The sequence below is a fragment of the Propithecus coquereli genome, unplaced genomic scaffold, assembly GCF_000956105.1.
Source record: "Propithecus coquereli isolate 6110/MARCELLA unplaced genomic scaffold, Pcoq_1.0 Scaffold14, whole genome shotgun sequence".
Taxonomy (NCBI): domain Eukaryota; kingdom Metazoa; phylum Chordata; class Mammalia; order Primates; family Indriidae; genus Propithecus; species Propithecus coquereli.
In genome coordinates, this window is record NW_012138302.1 from 15,770,361 (window position 1) to 15,790,429 (window position 20,069).

The following is a 20,069-nucleotide window of genomic DNA, read 5'->3' on the forward strand; positions in this document are numbered from 1 at the left end:
ATGGTGGATGTGAGAAATCCTTTGTTAATATTTATATATCTGTTTTTTCAGCAAATATCCCCCGAGCCCTTCTAAGAATGATTCAGGAGGCACCATGTTGGGTAGTAGTGTAGCCTTTTCTCTTGTGGAGTTCAGATTAGTAGATCTTATGGTTTGATATCCTGCACCAGACACTGAGTTCCTTTGGGTCAGGGACCCTAGGTTATTCACCCCTGTGCATAGTAGGTGCTCAGGAGATATTTGCTGGTTGGGTAAGAGAATGAAGGAGTGAATGAGTGAATAGCATTCGAGGTAGAGAGAAAAACTGATGCAAATTCATGAAGATGTTATGGAGCAGGTCACATTCAAAGGACTGCCAGTAGTTTAATGTTGTTGCATCTCAGAGAATGAGGAGTGTGTGACCAGCAGTGAGGCTGGAGGGTAGATGGGGCCAGACAACCAGGGGCCATGTGTACCTATTAAACAGATAAGCTTCCAAGAAGGGAAATGGGGGATTGTAAATTGGGTTTAGGAAGAGTCCTCTGCTGCCGTGTGGAGTGTGGATTAAGAGAAGATTGGAGGCTACTGTGGGAGTAGGATGGTGAGGAGACTGTGGCTGTGGAATGGAATGGAGAACTCCTGGGAGGAAAAATGGACCAGTATTGGTGAAGGACTGGCAGGGTGGGTGAAAGAGAGGGAGGAGTGGTGGCTGGTACCTGGGTTCTGACCACTCACATGTTGAATATTTCCCATGTGTGTGTCTCAGATTCCACTCCTGCTGACAGTGGTGTGCCCTGGTGATGGGGCAGTGTCCTCAGTGTGCATTTTTTTTTTGGGACAGAGTCTCACTGCTAGAGTGCAGTGGCATAATAATAGCTCACTGCCGCCTCAAACTGCCCCGGCTCAAGTGATCCTCCTGCCTAAGCCTCCCCAGTGGCTGGGACTACAGGTGTGTGCTACTGCGCCTGGCTAATTTTTCTATTTTTAGTAGAGATGGGGTCTCACTCTTGTTCAGGCTAGTCTCGAACTCCCGAGCTCAAGCAATCCTCCTACCTTGACCTCCTAGAATGCTAGGATTACAGGTGTGAGCCACCACACCTGGCCTACCCATTGTTTATTTTCACTAATTTCACCTCATAGAAAGAGGCAGGTGTGGGGAGTGGACTTGCATGTTTGTTCATTTTAAAAATGAAGAAACTGAAGCACAGAGAAGAAAGAAGAGATGATTAGTGCATGAGGTGGTATTTGAGATACTCAGTTTTTCTCATTACCTAAATTTGTTTCCACTCCTGTAGTAGTTTGGTTGAAGGCCATGGATTCCTTCCTTTCCTCTATCTGTGCCTCTTGGTGATGTGACTTTGTTTTTCTTCCCAATCAAAGGTGGAGTTTATTTCTTCATCTTCTTGAATCTGGGCTGAGCTTGTAACTTGATTTGGTCACTAGAATGCAGCAAATGTGAAGTTATATGATTTCTGATGCTTGGCCTTAAGAGATTGTATTTTTTGCCTTTACCCTCTTGGAACACTGCCCTGAGACCACTGTGAAGCTGGTCTAGCCTACTAGTGGATGAGAAGTCATGTCAAGAAAAACCATAGTGTCCAGCCCTCAGCTAGCACTGACTGCCAGACCTATGAGTGAGGACATCTTAGACCTCTGTGCCAGCTGACCTTCCCAATGAATGTAGCTCATAAGTGATCCCATATGAAACTAGCAAAGGAGCCATTCAATTGCCCAGAGAAATGTGAGAAGTAATAAATTATTGCTTTTTTGAGCCACTGAATTTTTGGGAGTGGTTTGTTTTTCAGCAAGAGATAACAGAAGCAACTTCTGTGCTCTGTATATCAGCACATGGCTTCACTATTTACCTGTGGTGTGCATCTATAGTCCCAGCTACTCAGGAGGCTGAGGCAGGAGGATTGCTTGAGCCCAGGAGTTTGAGGTTGCTGTGAGCTATGATGACACCACCACACTCTAACCAGGGCAACAGAGTGAGACCCTGTCTCAGAAAAACAAACAAACAAAAAAACATCAATTTTATACTTCACGTAAAAACTAGGAGCTAGACAAGGCTTATTACTCTGGCGATTATGAGAGGAAATTTTGTTTGTAGGAGTAGGACTCTTAATCACAATGGTGTTCACTGAGCAACCAAAATACTGAGGTCTAATAGAAAGACCCCGGCCTCGGAATCAGACAGACCTGGTTATCTGGCTCTGCCAGTTACCAGATGTGTGACCTTGGGCAAGTCACTTAAACTTTCTAACCTCTGTTTTCTTATCAATAAAAGGGAAATATAATCTATACTTTGCACGATTATGTTAAGGATTGAATGAGATAAAAGATGTGAATGATCCTAGTATATTTTAAGGACTCAATGATTATAATTGTTAGCCAATCTGACCAAATAAAAGGTAGAATTTTCTCTTCTTTTCCATTCTTACTTGGGCATCTGGATCTGGAAGTGAAGACAGTCCAATATAACTTGATATTTTTTGCTCTTCCCTTTGATGGCCACCTGATAGTCAATAAAGAGGTCGCTATTGGGGGTGTAATGATACAATCCAAATGTCAGAGGTGACCTCTTTGCCCCTTTGGGATCTAAATGCAATGGGCTTGAACCTCGACATTCACATTTCCTAACTCTTGTAAGTATAAAGTCCTCCCTAAGATTTTTTCAAATTCTACGAGGGCTTGTGCTTTCAGTTCCCTCTGCCTCATGTCTCCTGTTTTAACGGAGACCTAACAAAGTGCAGTGCTCAACTCCCTGCACATGCACTCTCACATTTCCTCTCCCAAAAAACATGCCTGGGTGTAATAGCCTTTTCTGAAGTCTTGGGAGTCACAGAGGTGGTCAAATCATATGTATGACAAACAACTTATCCCATTTTAGACATTATAGTGTTTAAACACCCTTTAGTCCATCTACCATGGGCAGATTTCTTCCGACTCTTATGCATGTAACACTTACCCTTACACTGATTTTCCTGCTCATCTTTTTCCTTTCGCCTTCCATCTCTCTTATTAACTCTCCCTCCCATTTTGCCAAGTAAATTCCAAATTTTTCTCCCTTTATTTTTACATAGAGCAATTAGGTGCTTTCCCTTCTCTTCCAAAACTTACATATCCACATTCATCAAGACCCAAATCAGACAAAAGGAGCTTTTGTTCCTTAGGATCTATTCTTCCTAGAAGGCAGTTGTGGTTAAAAATAGCATTTTTCTGTTATAATAACCACAGTGTTTTGTTTTTCTTTTTTTCTTTTTGAGACAATCTCCCTCCATCACCTTGGATAGCGTACGTGGCATCATCATAGTTCACAGCAACCTCAAACTCCTGGGCTCAAGCGATCCTCCTGCCTTAGCCTCCCCAGTAGCTGGGACTATAGTCGTGCACCACCACACCTGGCTAATTTTTCTATTTTTAGTAGAGACAGTGTCTCGCTCTTGCTCAGGCTGGTTTTGAACTCTGGAGCTCAAGCGTTCCTCCCACCTCGACCTCCCAGAGTGTTAGGATTACGAGTGTGAGCCACCACGCCCAGCCTAACCAATGTTTTCTATTTATTGAGTGCTTACTGTGTGCCTGGCACTCTATCATGTGCTTTCCAGTAACTCATTTCCTTACTCAATCTTCACAAGTCTGGGAGGTAGCTCTCATTATTACTCTTTCTACAAATGAGGAAGGGGCATGTGTGTCAGAAAAATGAGGTAATTGGCATAAGATCACACAGCAAGCAAATGGTGGAACACGGATTGAAAACCAGGTCAGTCTGGCCCCAGGCCTGTGCTCTTTCTACTTTACCACATGGCCTTTCAGGGGAGGGAGAAGGAAAAAGCAATCAGAAGACCTGAGGCTACATAAAAGCAATGCCATCTGTTCTCATATTGTTTCACAAATGTAAAAGGATAGTTTTACAAGCTATCTTATTATTTCTGTGAAGAATGAATAATCATTATCATCTCACCCATTTTAAAATGAGGAAACTAGGGCCTTGTGGGAGAAGGGGAGTGAGGGAGCAGTTCAGTGTAGGATGTTTGATTTTGTGACTACAGAGGCACCAGCAGGGAGTGATGAAGAGGTTCAAGAGTGACCATGCGAACTGGTGGCCAAGGTGATGTGAAATGGAGGCCGAGGACTGAGGGACCAGGAAGCCCCGTAGCTACTGAAGTCATCAGGAGGATGGCAGGACAGGGACTAGTGAGGATGACAACGAGCCAGAGCCCACAATCTTTAATGCATAAGGAGCAATTGGGGGTCAGTGATGAGGAGGGGTAGAAGGTGGATGTCTGGAGAACAAAGGAGAAGGAATTTTTGTACGAGGGTGGAAGTGGCAATGCTGACCCCACCCCATGATTTTATAGTGTGTGGGGAGTGGGAAAATGAGAGGCCTTCTTCCAGAAGGCTACCAGAGAGGCAGGGTCCTGGAGGAGGGTCAGGTTTCAAAAAGGGCAAGGAAGTAACCTGGGTATTCTGAAGAAGCAGAGGGTGTAGAAGAGTTTGTTGACAAAGGAACAGGGTTCTAGAGGGCACAGGGGAAAGGGCTGGCAGCGTGGTGGGTGGTGGGATGATAAGTGAAAGGGCTAGGCAAGAAGCTCAGAGCAGTATAAGGATGAGTCTGAGGGAGAGGCCAGAGAAGCAGAAGAGCTGTCAGTCTGGGTGCTTTCTTAGGCTGGAGAGACACACTGTAGACAGGGTCATAATTGAACTTGAGGAAAAAATGGTTTGGGCATCTGATTCAGACCAAGATTCGTGTTGGGGGAGGAGTGTGGGGAAGGACAACAATTTTAGACCAAAGCTGTCAGCCAGCTCCTGCGACCTCAGGAAGACTGGAAGCAAGGTCGACATCAGAATTTGAGGGTGGGGTGCTAATTACGTCCTGTACCTGCCTCCCCGGCAGAACGGGGACTTCCTTATGCCAAGTGGGAACATTTCCCCATTCCACTTGACGGCCTCCGAGTTACTACTGGTAATGGGGAACCATTGAAGGCTTTTTTGGTTTTTGTTTTGTTTTGTTTTAAACAATGTTGATGGTAACATGGTGACATTTAAAAAGGTTACTCAGGCTGCTGCTGTAGAGGATGGATTGGAGAATGAAAGCAGGAATTGGGAAGCTCTTGCATTAGTCCGGGCAAGAAGTGACGAGGCCTAAACCAGGGTAAGGGCCGTGGAGACAGAGAGGACCGGCAGACAGGCGGCGTTGTTACCAGACTGATGGGATGTGGGTTGTGAAGGATAGAGGACAATGCCTAGGTTTCTGGCTTAGTTTGCACTTGCAGTCCGCAGTCCAGGTTGGGCTCCCAGCCTTGGGCTTTTGTGAGGATGTACCGCACAGGAAAGCGGTTTGGAAATGGCAAAGCTGCTACCCGTCGTAATCTACATTATCATCAAAGCTCTCTGATCACCCCAGTAAGTTCGGTCTATGGAACGAGGTGTGAGAATTAAGATAAATCACGATAGTCGCCCAGATATGGGGACCTGGGGGCCCTAAGGTACCTCGGATTCCCCGCACCTGCCCGGAGCTGGGGGGCGGGACGAACACAGACCCCGCCCCTGGGCGGGGCCCGGACGCGGCCAGAGCCGAGCCCAGCTGGAGCCCGAACCTCAGCGCCAAGTCGCCTCGGCGAGGACCAGACCCGCCCCGCCCAGCCCCGCACCGCCCAGCTCCGCGAACCCCGCCGCGCCGTCCCGCCGCGCTGTCCAGGAGCGAGCCCCTCGTGCCGCGCTCGGGGTCCGAGGTAAGGGGCGCGGCCGCGGCATTCGGAGGAGCGGGGACCGGTACCGAGCGGGCGCTGGGGACAGTGAGCCGGCTCTGAGGAGCGCCGGGCAGCGGAGGGGACGCGTAGACGGGGTTGGGGGGGGCCGCAGCGGCGAAGGAGGCGCTCGTCTCGGGAGGGGGCTCAGAGGGTCTCCCCGGGCCGCGGGCCGCAGGGGGAGCTTCAAGGGCAGGGGGCAGCGGGAGGGGGAGCAAGAAAGAGGGCGCCGGGGCTGGGGGGAGAGGATGGGCGCCAACTGGAGGGCGGTGGGGGGTCGCTGGGGAAACCGGGGCTCCGGGGGCGGGGGAGCTGTGAGGAACCAGCTGAGGCGGGCGGTGTGGGAAGAGGGTACCCGGCAGTGAAGGGGGTGCTGAAGGGAGAGGATTCGCGGGGAGCGAGGGCAGGGGGAGGCGCGGAGGGGAAGAGCTGAGGGGAGGGACTGGGTCGGCGGCGGTCGTGTGGAGTTGGAGAGGGCAGGGGCGCCCGGCAGGAGGGGCATCTGGTCGGGGGAGGGTCGGGAGGCGGGGACGTGAGAGCCGGGAGCGGGGAGCGGGAAGGTGCGGAGCGGAGCCCAGCTAGACACCAGCGCGGTGGGTAAGCGTGCGGGGAGGGCGACGGGCGGGGCTCGGGGCGGGAGCTGGGAAGGATAGGAAAGTGGGAGCCAGGCTGGGTCTGCCCCGACTGCTCAGGAAGGGGCGGGAGCTGGTGGAGGGAGGGTGCCGTGGCCCTGGGTGCGGGCAGGGGGCGCCTGCGTTCTGGTCGGGCGTGGGAAGGAGGCGCTGGCAGAGGGCAGGGTCTGGTGGATGAAGTGGAGGAACCATGAGGGAACTTGGAGAGTTTAGTTAGGGTGGGATGCTGGGTCAGGTTGGGGAGGAGGTCGGGTGTGGGTCGTGGCGTGAGGGTGGAAAGATAACGGGGGCTGGAGTGGAGCCCAGGTGCTCGCTGAGTTTTGGCTCCTCAGGAGACTGAGGAGAGGGCGCAGCCCCTGAACCCTGTTACACTTCTACCTGGGATCACAGACAAGAAGATAATCTGGACAGAAAATTCATCCACAGGCCGACTCTGTTCTGGAGTCCAAGCACGGGAGGAACTTTGGGGCGGGCCGAGTGGCTAAGAGAGATACCGTGAGGGGTGGGAGAGAGATGGGCCCTCTACCCAGCTTTCTGGAATCCGGTTGGAAGGGGGTTGGGGACAGTGAAAGGGGTGGATGTGTGTGTGTGCATGTGTGTGTGTGCACAGGTGGAGGCTCACCTGTTCTGTGCCTATAAACGGAGGAAGACAATGGAAGTTATGAAAGGTCCCATCTATAGTAGTGGGAAGCCCTGATGCTGTGGAAGCCAGAGGAGTGGTATTTTGGAGAAGGTGGGTGGATCACTGAAGGCTTCTTAATCATGAAGGATTAAGCTAGCCCTGGAGGAAAGTGTGTTCCTATCAGAGGAAACAATATGGGAAAAGGCAAAAATCTAAAATTATCTCCAGTCCAAGAAAGAAATCTCTAGTTTATTAAGGATTACAACATGAAGGGAGGCATCAGTAATCTATCGAGAATGTTCACATAGGTTTCCCCTCTAAGCTTGGAGCGCCTTAGGGTTTCTCTCCATCTCCGCAGAGTATAGCACAGGACCTGGTGCATAGTCGGTGCCTGGTGCTCAGTAGGTGCTTGGTGAATGTTGATTAAATGACTAATTGATCTGTGGTGTTGCTCCTGCCTCGATCTCTTCATCCACTCCCAAGAATTGTTGTGAGAATCAAATAGGACAATGTGGGTGAAAAGAGCTTTGTAGATTGTATAACACTGTACAAAAGAGAGAGGCCACAGATGTTATTATACAGGTATGCCTCCATTCTGTCAGTGGTCACACCCATGGCTATCTCTTTTCAATCTGGAGAAGGAAGGAAATGAACATTTTTTAAGCACCTATTGTGTGCAAATAGAATGCATCGAAAGCACCTCAAAGAATGATTGGCATTTAGTAGGTGCTCAATAAATGTTAGCTGTTATGATACTGTTTCTGTGGCACTTAGAGACCTGGGAAAACAGAAGATGGGCTGGGATGGGCTGGTGGTGATGGGCTAGCAGTGGGGAATAGTCTAAAGAAAGATTGAATTAGAAAAGTTAGTAGAATGTGGTTTTAGGGAGGAGGGGCATATGGTAGGGTGAAGTCTACATTTGCCCAATTCCCTCCTTATACTCACTGACAAATGCTCTCAGTAGGAAGATAGGGAATTACATTTATTGAGCACCTGCTATATTCAATAGACACTGACCCTTGAACAATTGGGGTTTGAAGGGTTTTTTTCAAACAAATGCAGGTGGAAAATACAATATTCAAGCCAGGCACAGGGGGTGGTTCATGCCTGTAATCCCAGCACTTTGGGAGGCCAAGGCAGGAGGATCATTTGAGCCCAGGAGTTTGAGACTAGCCTAGGCAAAATAGTGAGACCCCATTTCTACAAAAAAATTAAAAAATCAGCCAGGCACAGTGGCTCACACCTGGAGTCCTACCTACTTGGGAGGCTGAGGAGGGAGGATCACTTGAGTCCAGTAGTTTGACGCTGCAGTGAGCTATGATTATGCTACTGCACTCTAGCCTGGGTGACAGTGAGACCCTGTCTCAGAAAAAGAAAAGAAAAGAAAAGAAAAGAGGTTGGTCTGAGTGCAGTGGTATTTACAACTAATTGATCACAACCAGTTACAGATTCCTTTATTCCTTCTCCACTCCCACTGCTTCACTTGACCAGCCTTTAAAAAAAAAAAGAAAAGAAAAGAAAATACAGTATTCATGGGATGTGAAACCATGTAAATGGAAGGGCAACTTTCAGTACACGCAGGCAATCCTGGAACCAGTCCCTTACCAGTCCCTTACGTATACAGAGGGGATGACTGTAGTATGCTAGATGTGTTACCCACATTACCTATAATTTTCCCAACAATGCTTGTTTTGCAAACAAGGAAACTGTATCTTAGTCATGTAAAATTTCTAGCCAAGGTCTCACACCTAAGAAATGATATAGCTGGAAATTGAATCTAGTGAACGCCAAACTGTTTCCACTACTCAGGATCACTTGCCAGGAGAAAACATGAAGCACAGAGACAAAAAAAAAAAAAAAATTGGAAGGGATTTATAAAGCACTCTCCCATATCTTGGTTTTAATTCTTGCAACAGTTTTGCCAGGAAGCCATTTTATTAACTCATTTTATAGATGAAGAAACTGAGGCCCAGGATCTGATTTGTCTAAGTTTACAGAATTACTGAGAGAGCCAAGACTCTGCCCGGACTCAGTCTTGTGCTCTTTTCATCAAAAGAGAAGTATGTTCATTTACTTTTCACTCCGTTTATTCAATAGATCTCTTATTGCTGGATTTTAGGGCCCTCCCCTTCTCTCCTTGCTGGAGTTGGCTTCTTCCTTAAGGTGCTTATTTCTGCCACCTATCAGACTGAAAGTATTATTTGCTTTTCACAGCAACCCTTGGAAGGGCCATTTCTTTCTTTCTCCCTCCCAGCCTGGGACCAGGCATGACTTCCCAGATGGTCCCTGGCTTTCATCTGTATTGCTTGTCATGGAGACAGTGAGCTACCCAGCTCTATCATTTTATGTGACTGTTACAAAAGAGAGGGAAGATTTGATTGATGCTTATCTTACAAATGTGATTCTGCATGCACCACTGTGCAGTGACCTGTCTGCTCAGATATGCCTCCGGCAGCTGTCTGCAGGGATGCTTTTTGCCTTTCTCTTCCAAATATCTGAGTAGCCCCTGGCCCCCTCTCCTGAGAAGATCCCCAGGGAACATCCATCTGAGTGTGCCTTCCAGCTGACCTCCTCAGCTTTCTGCCCCTCCCTTTTCTCACACCACCTACTGGGAAAACCATGCTGTGTGCACAAAAGCAGATGTTGACATTACAGTATGGCAAGTAAAGTATGGTAGCAAGACACTCAGGGTATTGGGGATGTTTCTTTCTTTGTTTTTTTTTTTTTTTTTTTGAGACAGAATCTCACTCTGTTGCGTGGGCTAGAGTGCCGTGGCATCAGCCTAGCTCACAGCAACCTCAAACTCCTGGGCTGAAGCAATCCTTCTGCCTCAGCCTCCCGAGTAGCTGGGACTACAGGCATGCACCACCATGCCTGGCTAATTTTTTTCTATATATTTTTAGTTGTCCAGCTAATTTCTCTTTCTATTTTTAGTAGAGACAGGGTCTCGCTCTTGCTCAGACTGGTCTGGAACTCCTAAGCTCAAATGATCCGCCCGCCTTGGCCTCCCAGAGTGCTAGGATTATAGGTGTGAGCCACCTTGCCCAGTTGGGGATGTTTCTTTACTCACCCTAAAATTGTTACTATTTTTGTTTTCCTTAAGCCCAGTCAAATCTGGGAGTCATTAGGTAACAGAAGTTCTAGTCAAGACCCTCCAATTTACATGCTGTGTGAACACGGACAAATCACTTCTCTTTGTGGAGCCTCGATATTTTACCTATAAAATGAAAGGGGGTGCATTAGGCCAGGAATTGAAACTGCTTTTTACTCTTGCCTTCACTCCCCAGTCTCACACCTGGGGCAGTCATAGCTAATAAAGGCAGGCGAATTTCCCCCTGATTCTACACAAGGCCACATGTATTTTCTCAACACTGTGTATGAAGCGCACTTATGTACATTCTCTTATTTAAAATTTGTAGGACCTTCCGAAGTAGGTATTATTATCAGATAAGAACACTGAGGCTTAAAGTTTAAGTGACTTGCCCAAGTTTATACAGTGAATTACTGGGAAAGCTGGGACCAGTTGCTAGGCTTTTTGTTTTGATAAAGCTTTCATTCCTAAATCCCTTCTATCAATTTAAGAATGTAAAGCAGACTGCATCAGAAAAGTGTAGACCAATAATATGATACATTGATAGTCTAGTACATGAAAAATGTTCATGAATATTTCTTTTTTTAATTGATGCATAATAGATGTACATAGTTTTAGGTACATGTGATAATTTAATACATTCCTATAATTTGTGTGGATTGAATAAAAATATTTGTCTTCTTTATGCTCGAATGATTTGAATTCTTCTCTTCTAGCTGTTTTGAAATATACGTTAGATTATTGTAAACTATAGTCACCCTACTGATCTGTTTAACACTAGGTCTTATTTCTTCTATCAAACTGTATGTTTTTACCAATTAATCAACTTCTCTGTATCCCCCTTGCCCACTACCCTTCCTGGCTTCTGGTAACCACCAATCTATTCTCTTTCTGCACGAGATCCACTTTTTTAGCTCCCATATATGTGAGAGAACATGAGACATTCGTCTTTCTGTGCTTGGATTATTTCACTTAATATAATGACTTCCAGTTCCATCCATTCTGCTGCAAATTACAGGATTTCATTCTTTTTATAATGGCTGAATAATATTCCATTGTGTATATATACACCACATTTTCTTTATCCATTCATTGATGAGCACTTATGTTGAGTCTATATTTTGGCTATTATAAATAGTGCTGCAATAAACATGGGTGTGCAGATGTCTTTCATTTATTGATTTCCTTTCTTTTGGATAGATATCCAGTAGTGGAATTGCTGGATTATATGGTAGTTCTATTTGTAGTTCTTTGAGGAACCTCCATACTGTTCTCCGTAACAGCTGAATAAATGTTTCTTGAAAGAAGTAACATCCTCTAAGGATGTTATAGGTCAGTGTTGATGGGGGTGTAGGGATGGATAAAACTCCCTTGAGTCCAGAAGGGGAAGCAGACAATTAATTGTTAAATAGGCCCAAATAATGGAGCCCAGATCAAGGAGAGGGCAGTTGAACAAGATTTGAGTGCAGAAGTGAATTAAAGGGGCCAATGAAGTAATATTTTATTTTATTTTTTGAGACATGGTCTGCTTTGTCACCCAGGCTGGAATTCAGTGGTACAATCATAGCTCGCTACAGCCTTGAACTCCTGGGCTCAAGCGATTCTCCTTCTTTAGCCTCCCAAAGCTCGGGATTACAGGCTCCTGGCCGACGAAGTAACGTGGAGTACCTCCATGGGCCAATAAACTGTGCCAGATTGTTTACATGTAGTACTGTTCATTCTGTTTGTACCATAGCTCTGTGAAGTGGTATTTTCTATATTTTAAGGTAAAAATGCTGTGGTTTAGAGAAGCAATCTGACTTGCCCAAGAATTCAACTGAGGGGTAGAACAGTGATTTTAAACTTTTCCATGACACTGCAGGGTACTAAGTCTCATCTTAACTGTTAGCTGTGAGACTTGCGCAAATCCTTTTAATTTCTGGCCCTCAGTTTCCCCCTTGGTCAAATGGGAATAATAACTCCTGTACTTCCAACTTTATTTTCCAGATTTATTTAGAGGATAAAATAAGATAAAGGACCTGAAATTGAAGTAAAGATCAAATCTGTGTTTTAGTAAAGTTACTCTCTCACCAGCAATTTCACTTCTACAGATCTCTCCTAAGGAAGTAATTTGGAAAGTGAACAAAAATTTATGTAAAGAAATGTTCATTGTAGTTTAATTTATAATAATTAAGAATAGAAAAACAACTTAAAATTAAAAACAACTTTCGTTTTAAAGAGAGTGACAACATTAAAGAATTGATCATGTGACACATACATAGGATAAAATGTAGTGAACTGAAATGATATTTATGAACAGTTTTAAAAGTCTCAATATTTTTGCAGTACTTTTTGAATTATTTAAGTACAGTTATACATTGCTTAATGACAGGGATATATTCTGAGAAATGTATTGTTACATAATTTCATAGTTGTAGGAACATAATAGAGTGTACTTACATAAACCTAGTATAGCCTACTACACACCTAGGCTATGTGGTATAACCTATTACTCCTAGGCTACAAACCTATGCAGAATGTTACTGCACTGAATACTGTAGGTGAGTGCAACATAATGGTAGGTATTTGTGTATCTAAACATATCTAAACACAGAAAAGACACTGTAAAAATATGGTATAAAAGATAAAACATGGTATACTTGTATAGGGTACTTAGCATGGATGGAGCTTGCAGGACTGAAAATTGCTCTGGGTGAGTCAATGAAGGAGTGGTGAGTGAATGTGAAGGCCTAGGATATTGCTGTACATTATTGTAGACTTTATAAATGTGGTACACTTAGGCTACACTAAATTCATTAAAAAATATTTTTCTTTCCTTGATAATAAATTAACCTGAGCTTATTGTAATTGTTTTACTTTTAAAACTTTTAATTTTTTTGGCTCTTTTATAATAACACCTAGCTTAAAACACAAATACATTGTACAACTGTACAAATTTTTTTTTCCCAGCTAAAAATTCTTTTATTAGGGAAGAGGAAGAAGAAATATATTTTAGGTGATAACCAACAATCTCTCCCACCACCACCTCTTTAGTTTTGAAACAGAAGCAGTCCCATCTGGCAAAAGTACCAATCCCTGGATTTGGAGACAAAATTCATAACGGACTTCTCTGACTTTATCAGACATTCTACATCCATATGTAGATGTAGTCGTAGACTGTAACAAATCAGCACCAGAGGGAGGAAGATCCAAGCTTGATGACATGTGTCAGAATGTTTACCCAAGCAAATTCCTGAATTTTCACTCGAGTGAGGTGTTGGAAGAGTAGATTATTCTATTGGTCAAAGGCAGGCAGCAATATCAAAACTCCATGTACATACTCCAGTTGACTGAATACAATGACACAGTCTTAGCACAACAATACAGAGAACCTTCAAAGATGGCCTGAAACCATCTTATTAAACTACTTGTTGAAACTCCTCATTCTAGATTTGTTTGGTGTTGCCTTTGCATTCAAGTCTTGTTTTCCAGAAGAAGTACAGGCACAATCCAGTTGTAATTTCATCATCATGCATCTTGGATGCTGCAGTTAGCATCAGATCAAATAGACTTGAGCCGAAAACTCTGGCCTCCTGCCTTCTCCTTCAACCATAGGCATTGCTAGACCCGGCCGCAGCCACCCCCTGACACCTCAGCTTCCACTGACATGAGCCTCAGCTTCTGCTTCCCCAAAATATTTTCTTTATATCCTACTCTATAAGCTTTTTTCTATTTTTAAAACTTTTTTTTTACTCTCTAAACTTTTTTGTTAAAACAAAGACACAAACACACATGTTAGGTTAGGCCTACAGGTGAGGAACATTAATATCACTGTCGTCCACCTGCACACCTTGTCCCACCGGAAGGTCTTCAGAGACAATAACATACATGGAGCTGTCATCTCCTAGGATAACAATGCCTTCCTCTGGGATACCTCCTGAAGGACCTGCCTGAATCCATTTTACAGTTAACTTTTTTTCTATGTAAGTGGAAGGAGTACACTCTAAAATAACAGTAAAAAGTATAGTAAATACATAGACCAGTAACATAGTCATTTATTATCAAATATTATATACTGTACATAATTGTATGTGCTATACTTTTATAAGACTGGCAGTGCATTAGATTTGTTTACACCAGCATCACATCAAACATGAGTAATGCATTGTGCTACAACATTACTATGGCTATGATGTCACTAGGCAATAGGAATTTTTCAACTCCATTGTAATCTTATGGGACCACTGTTGTATATGCAGTCCATCATTGACTGAAACTTTGCTATGCAGTGCATGACTGTACTTTTAAGTACTTTTGTCAAACGATGACATACCATGTATTCTAGTCTATACCTTCTATGCATGTGATCTCTGCTATTAAAATATGCATAGAAGGTATAGACTAGAATACATGATATGCTATCATTTATATATAAATAAAAAGTATAAATAGACCTCTATGCTTATATATGCAAAGACTGTCTCTGAAGGATATATAAATTGGTAACACATTTGCCTCTGGGGAAAAGATCTGAAGGTTGGGAGTCTGGGATGGGGGCAAGACTTACTTTTCAATGTAAACCTGATAATATATTCAGTAGTATTTTCAAATAGTATAAGAGTTGTTTGAATTATTTTCAATGAATGTGTATTACCTTTTAAATTAACAAATAAGATGCTATTTAATGATTGTTTCAAAAAACTAAAAACTATTGACAAGATATAATTTTAAAATAGATGGCATTCTTTTGCATGAAAAAATATTTGAGGAAATACACTAAAATGTTAATAGTATCAATGGTTTCTGAGTGAGTGGAATGTCAGGTAATTTTACATTTTCTTTTTTACACTTTTGTATAATTTTCAAATTTTTAGTAATGAGTATATACTTTCATATTAGAAGTTTTCTCTTGTAAACAAAGAAAGATGATTGGCAACAGAGTGAAGAATGGTGTGAGGTCGTTGTGGTTGCTTCCCTTGTTTTAGGTAGAAAAAGCACAATTCCTTTGAATCAGCAGTTCTTGCAACAGGCTTTGCATCTTGTACCATGAAAAACTGAAAAGTTAAGGCTATGAGACAGTTTAAACAGGCAGCGGTACCCTTCCCCTCAACGTTACTTTCTTCCTCTGTGCAAATACCATGCCTCAGTCTCCAAGTGTCCCGGGCATGTTCCACACTGGCCTAGTGAGCCTTGTCATGAGGCAGATTGATACAGAGATGGAGCTGAGGGTCTCAGATAAAGACTTGAGAGTTAGGAGCAAAGAGAAGGAAGAACAGAGACCACAGGAGGCCAGTGGTGACACATTCAAGGAAGTTTTATTAAATGGCTGCTAGGCTGGGCCCAGTGGCTTATGCCTGTAATCCCAGCTACTTGGGAGGCTGAGGTGGGAGGATCACTTGAGCACAGGAGTTCAAGGTTGCAGTTAGCTATGATCACACCACTGCACTTGAGCCTGGTTGACAGAGTGAGACCCTGACTCTGAGGGAAAAAAAAAAAAGCTGATAATGGGAATAATCCTACAAATCTGACCTTTCTTCAAGAGAGCTTTAAATCTTCTACATTCGTCAGTTCCTTATCTTCGTAGCTCACCTGAGAGGCCCAAAGAGCCACATCCACCAGTCTCACCCTCTTTCTTTTCCTCTGAGGTGAAAAAAAGCAAGAATTCCTAAAGAGAATGAAAACCCAAACATTCTCTCACATTAGGGCTGTCCTTCCTCCCTCCTCCAACCACTCACTCAGCCAACTGAGTGCCCAGTGCTGAGCACAAGGAGAGATTTCAGGTGCAGAAGCAGGGTACCTGAGCCTTCCAACACATAGGAGGAGCAATGGAAGACTGAAATAAGACCGTGGGACCTGGTGCTGGATTATGAGGTTCATAACTCTCCTTGACCATCATGCCTCCAGGTTGGGTCAGATGCTTCCTGTGGAAGTCCTCAGCCAGGACTTCCCTCTGTCTTATCACTAATCTGCTGCTCTGTTACTCTGTGTTTACCTGCTCTTTTATTTCTAGCCTGTGGCCACCCAGAGGTCAGATACCATTTCTGATTCATGTTTGTATTCCCCATGCCCAGCACAGGGCTTGCCCCAGAGTAACGTGCTCAGTAAATATTTGCTGAGGGAATGAATGGAAGGATCTGGGTTCCACCCTGATGCTGAGACAACATTTGGGGCAGGTGTAGGGATGGGGTCATTCTGAGTAGTGTGCATTTCCTCAATGATGCTGGAGTATGCGAATGGCAAGTTGATCATTAGGAGGTTGGTGACTGAAGGTGACACTGGAGGTGTGTTCTCGAGTGACTATAGGCCTCTCTTGTAGATGGCTTCCGTGACTGATGGTAAAACTGGAGTCAAAGATGCCTCTGACCAGAATTTTGACTACATGTTCAAACTGCTTATCATCGGCAACAGCAGTGTAGGCAAGACCTCCTTCCTCTTCCGCTATGCCGACGACACCTTCACCCCGGCCTTCGTCAGCACTGTGGGCATCGACTTCAAGGTGAAGACAGTCTACCGTCATGAGAAGCGAGTGAAGCTACAGATCTGGGTGAGTCCAGGGCATCTTGGGCAGGATCGTCCTGAGAAGTGACTAGTTTGCCAGTACAAGGGCTGGGAGATGGGGCCAGCTTGGAACTTCTGGGCCTTCCAGCACTAGGCATTACTGCTGTTACAGGTCTGCCCCCTGGGCTGCCCCATGCTAGCTTTATACAAGTTTGCTTTCCTCTAGGGGTTCAGTTGCTTCTGCTGTTTAACTGTACAAGAGACTTTATCCTGGCTTGAATAAATGAGTGACCAAGGAACTGGGCTTTGGAGTTAGAGACCTGGGTTCAAATTCTACTTCCGCCACCTACTAGCCATGGAACTTAACTAAATTACTAAACCTCTCTGGGTCACCCTTTCTTCTTTAGGGATTATAATAGCATCTACATCTTAGGGCTGTTGGGTACTTGGCTAGTTCCTGGAACATAGTAAATGCATGAGAAATGTTCATTATTGTATCAGTTATCTATTGTTACATAACAGATCACTTCAAAGCTTGGTGGTGTAAAACAACAATAATAATTCATTGTATCACAGTTTCTGTGGGTTGAACATTTAGGAGTGTCTTGAGGCCTTTCATGAGGTGTAACCAGATGTTGGCTTAGGTTGCTGTCATCTGAAAGATTGAGTGGGGCTGGAGGGTCCAATTCTAAGGTGGCTTATTCACATGTCTGGTGCTGGCTGTTGGTAGGAGGCCTTACTTCCTTCCCATTTGGCCCTCTTGCAGCGTCTTCACAGGGCTGCTTAAGTGTCTTTTTTGCATGGCAGCTGGCTTTTTCCAGAGTGAGTTATCTAAAAAGCCAAAGTGGACATGACAATGTCTCTTATGACTTAACCTTAGAGTATTCTGTTGGTTACTGATTCGGCATGGGAGGAAACTACACAAAAGTGTGGATACTGGGTGGAAAGGATCATTGGAACCATCCTAGAAGCTGGCCACCACACCTACTATTATTGGTATTACCCAACGGCACTAATAAAATATGTACATATTTTAGATGATATAGCAACATGTAGAAAAGCATATAATTATGCTTTTCAATAATTAATTAGTATCAGGATTGGAAATTTTGAAAATTTGTGATTTAAAGTATTCAAAACATGTGAATGTACATTAATACATTACACATAAATCTTATTGGGACAGTCTGAATACAGTATGTTTCTTTTTATAAATTATTTCCCATATATTAATATTATCTCACAATTAACACTATCAGATAGTTACTATTTTAATACACCCTGTTTTACAGAAGAAAAAACTCAGACTCAGAAATTAATTAACTTGCCTTAGGTCATCCACACTGCTATAGAGTGGGATTTGAACTCACATGTTCTGATTCTAAATTAATGTTCTCTTTACACTGTGCATCTGAGGTCTTAGAGTCCATATTTCCATTTGTGATAATGTTAAATATTAATTTATATAGAGATAAAAGTTCATTGTGTTCATTTACTCTCTATTAAAGGCATGAGGAATCAGAAGTCATTAGAAATGGGAGAAGCTATACAGGTCATCTAGTTCATTGATTGTCAAAGTGTGGTCTCCAGACTAATAGCATCAGCATCACCTCAGAATTTGTTAGAAATGCAAGTTCTCAGGCCCATCTCAGCCCTATTGAATCAGAAACTCTGGGGATGGCGCCAACAATCTGTGCTATAAAGAGTTTTCCAGGTGGTTTTGAGACAGGCTTAAATTGTAGAGCCACTGATTTATTATAGTTAACTACCTTGTGGTGGGAGAACAAGCATTTATTAAAAGCACCTGTTCTGTACCAGGTGCTTTCACTTGTGTCATCTGACTTCATCCTTGCAGTCAATGCACAGCAGGGTGTGAGAGAACAGGATATTTGGGGCATGGTGAGCAATACAGTGAAACTGGATCAAGGCTGTGAAAGAGCAGGGAGCAGGTGCTGAGGGAGAACCTTGCTGGAGAGGCTGTAGGGGAAGACTGGGGGTCAGAGAGACCTTGTACAGCAAACAGAAGGTTCTTGCCATTGACCAGCAGGTACCCGCTTGAAGACTCCTTAGAGGGCTGAAGAAATTATTAGGGCTTATTTTTAACCTATAAATATAAAATAAATTAATTTTTGCTAATATTTACTATGTGGATTGATACATAGTCATTTGATCCTCATATCAGATTGTCATATATCCTATACTCCAAAAATCTCGAGGTAGGAGGAGGCATTCCACCTTTCCAAGAGGTTGGTGGAGGTGACTCTCACTCCTTTGTTCATTTTCAGCCTATTTTGAGCTTTTGCAGTTTTCCTGTGCCTGGTTAAGTGGATTTGTTGATTACACTATCTAGTTTTAACTAAAGGAAACCTCACAATGGATATGTGGTTTTTAAATTGTCCTGTAAAGAAACCTCTGATTGAAGACTACACTAATTATAGTGAACCCAAGTGATCATAAGAAAATGGCTGAACTGATGTTTCTCTGACTCCCAGCACAAGTTCATTGTCAGCCACATTTCAAGGTAAAATCAACAATGATTTAATTAGATCTGACATAGTCAATCACATTGCTTTTACTGGAAAAAAAATTAGCAAAGAATTTTTATGTGTATATGTGCTTTTATGTAGCAAAAATAAAGTTTTCTGTACTGTTCATAAATACATTAAAATTTAAACATTTAAATATTGTTTATTTCATTTTTATGTATTTTAAATCTTTTGTGTATAGAAGTAGATATATGTGTATATATACGCTATGTAAATATACATATATTGTGCATGCTGTACCTAAATTTTTCTTATTTAAAGAGATATAAGTTTGGAGACCACCACCACAGGCATTGGGGAACCATAAAATGGTTTTAATAAGTCAAACTTGCATTTTAGAAAAATCTCTGGCTTCAGTTTGAAGGTTAGATGGAAATTTGGCAAAGAAACCAGTGGTTTGGATCCAAACTTATCAAACTGTATACATTAAATGTGTATATTTTTTGTATCTCAATTATACCTCATAAAGCTGTTTAAAAATAAGCAAAATATTGACCAGCTATAAGGAAAGAAAAGAAAGAAAGAACAATGAAAAGAAAAAAAGAGGTCTGGGTAAATTACACAGGCCTGAACTAAGTGTGTTAGTCTGCTTGGGCTGCCATAACAAAATACCACAGACTGGGTGGCTTAAACAACAGAAATTTATTTTCTCACACTGCTGGAGACTGGAATCCCAAGATCAAGGTGCTAGCAGGGTTGATGTCTGGTGAGGGCTCTCCCTTGGGTTGTCTTTTCACTTAGTGCTCACATGGCCTTTCCTTGGTGCTTGGATATGGCGGGAGAGAGAGAGAGAGAGAGAGAGAGAGAGAGAGAGTGAGGATTCTTTGGTGTCTCTTCTTATAATAACACTAATTCTATTGGTTCTGGGACTCACCCTCATTTAACCTTAATTACTTCCTTAGAGGCCTTATGTCCAAATACAGCCAACCCGGGGGTTAGAGCTTCAACATATGAATTTTGAGGGGAAATAAACAT

General features: G+C 43.4%; 1 protein-coding gene across 1 annotated transcript in view; it reads left to right on the forward strand.

The window, feature by feature from the left end:
- Positions 1 to 5,661: 5,661 nt before the first annotated feature.
- RAB3B (RAB3B, member RAS oncogene family) overlaps positions 5,662 to 20,069 on the forward strand; it is a 57,725-nt gene continuing 43,317 nt past the window's right edge. The window contains exons 1-2 of the mRNA XM_012639396.1: positions 5,662 to 5,711; positions 16,367 to 16,594. Coding sequence (XP_012494850.1) covers positions 16,367 to 16,594 — 228 coding nt within the window. The 5' untranslated portion in view covers positions 5,662 to 5,711. The remainder of the gene's footprint in view (positions 5,712 to 16,366; positions 16,595 to 20,069) is intronic.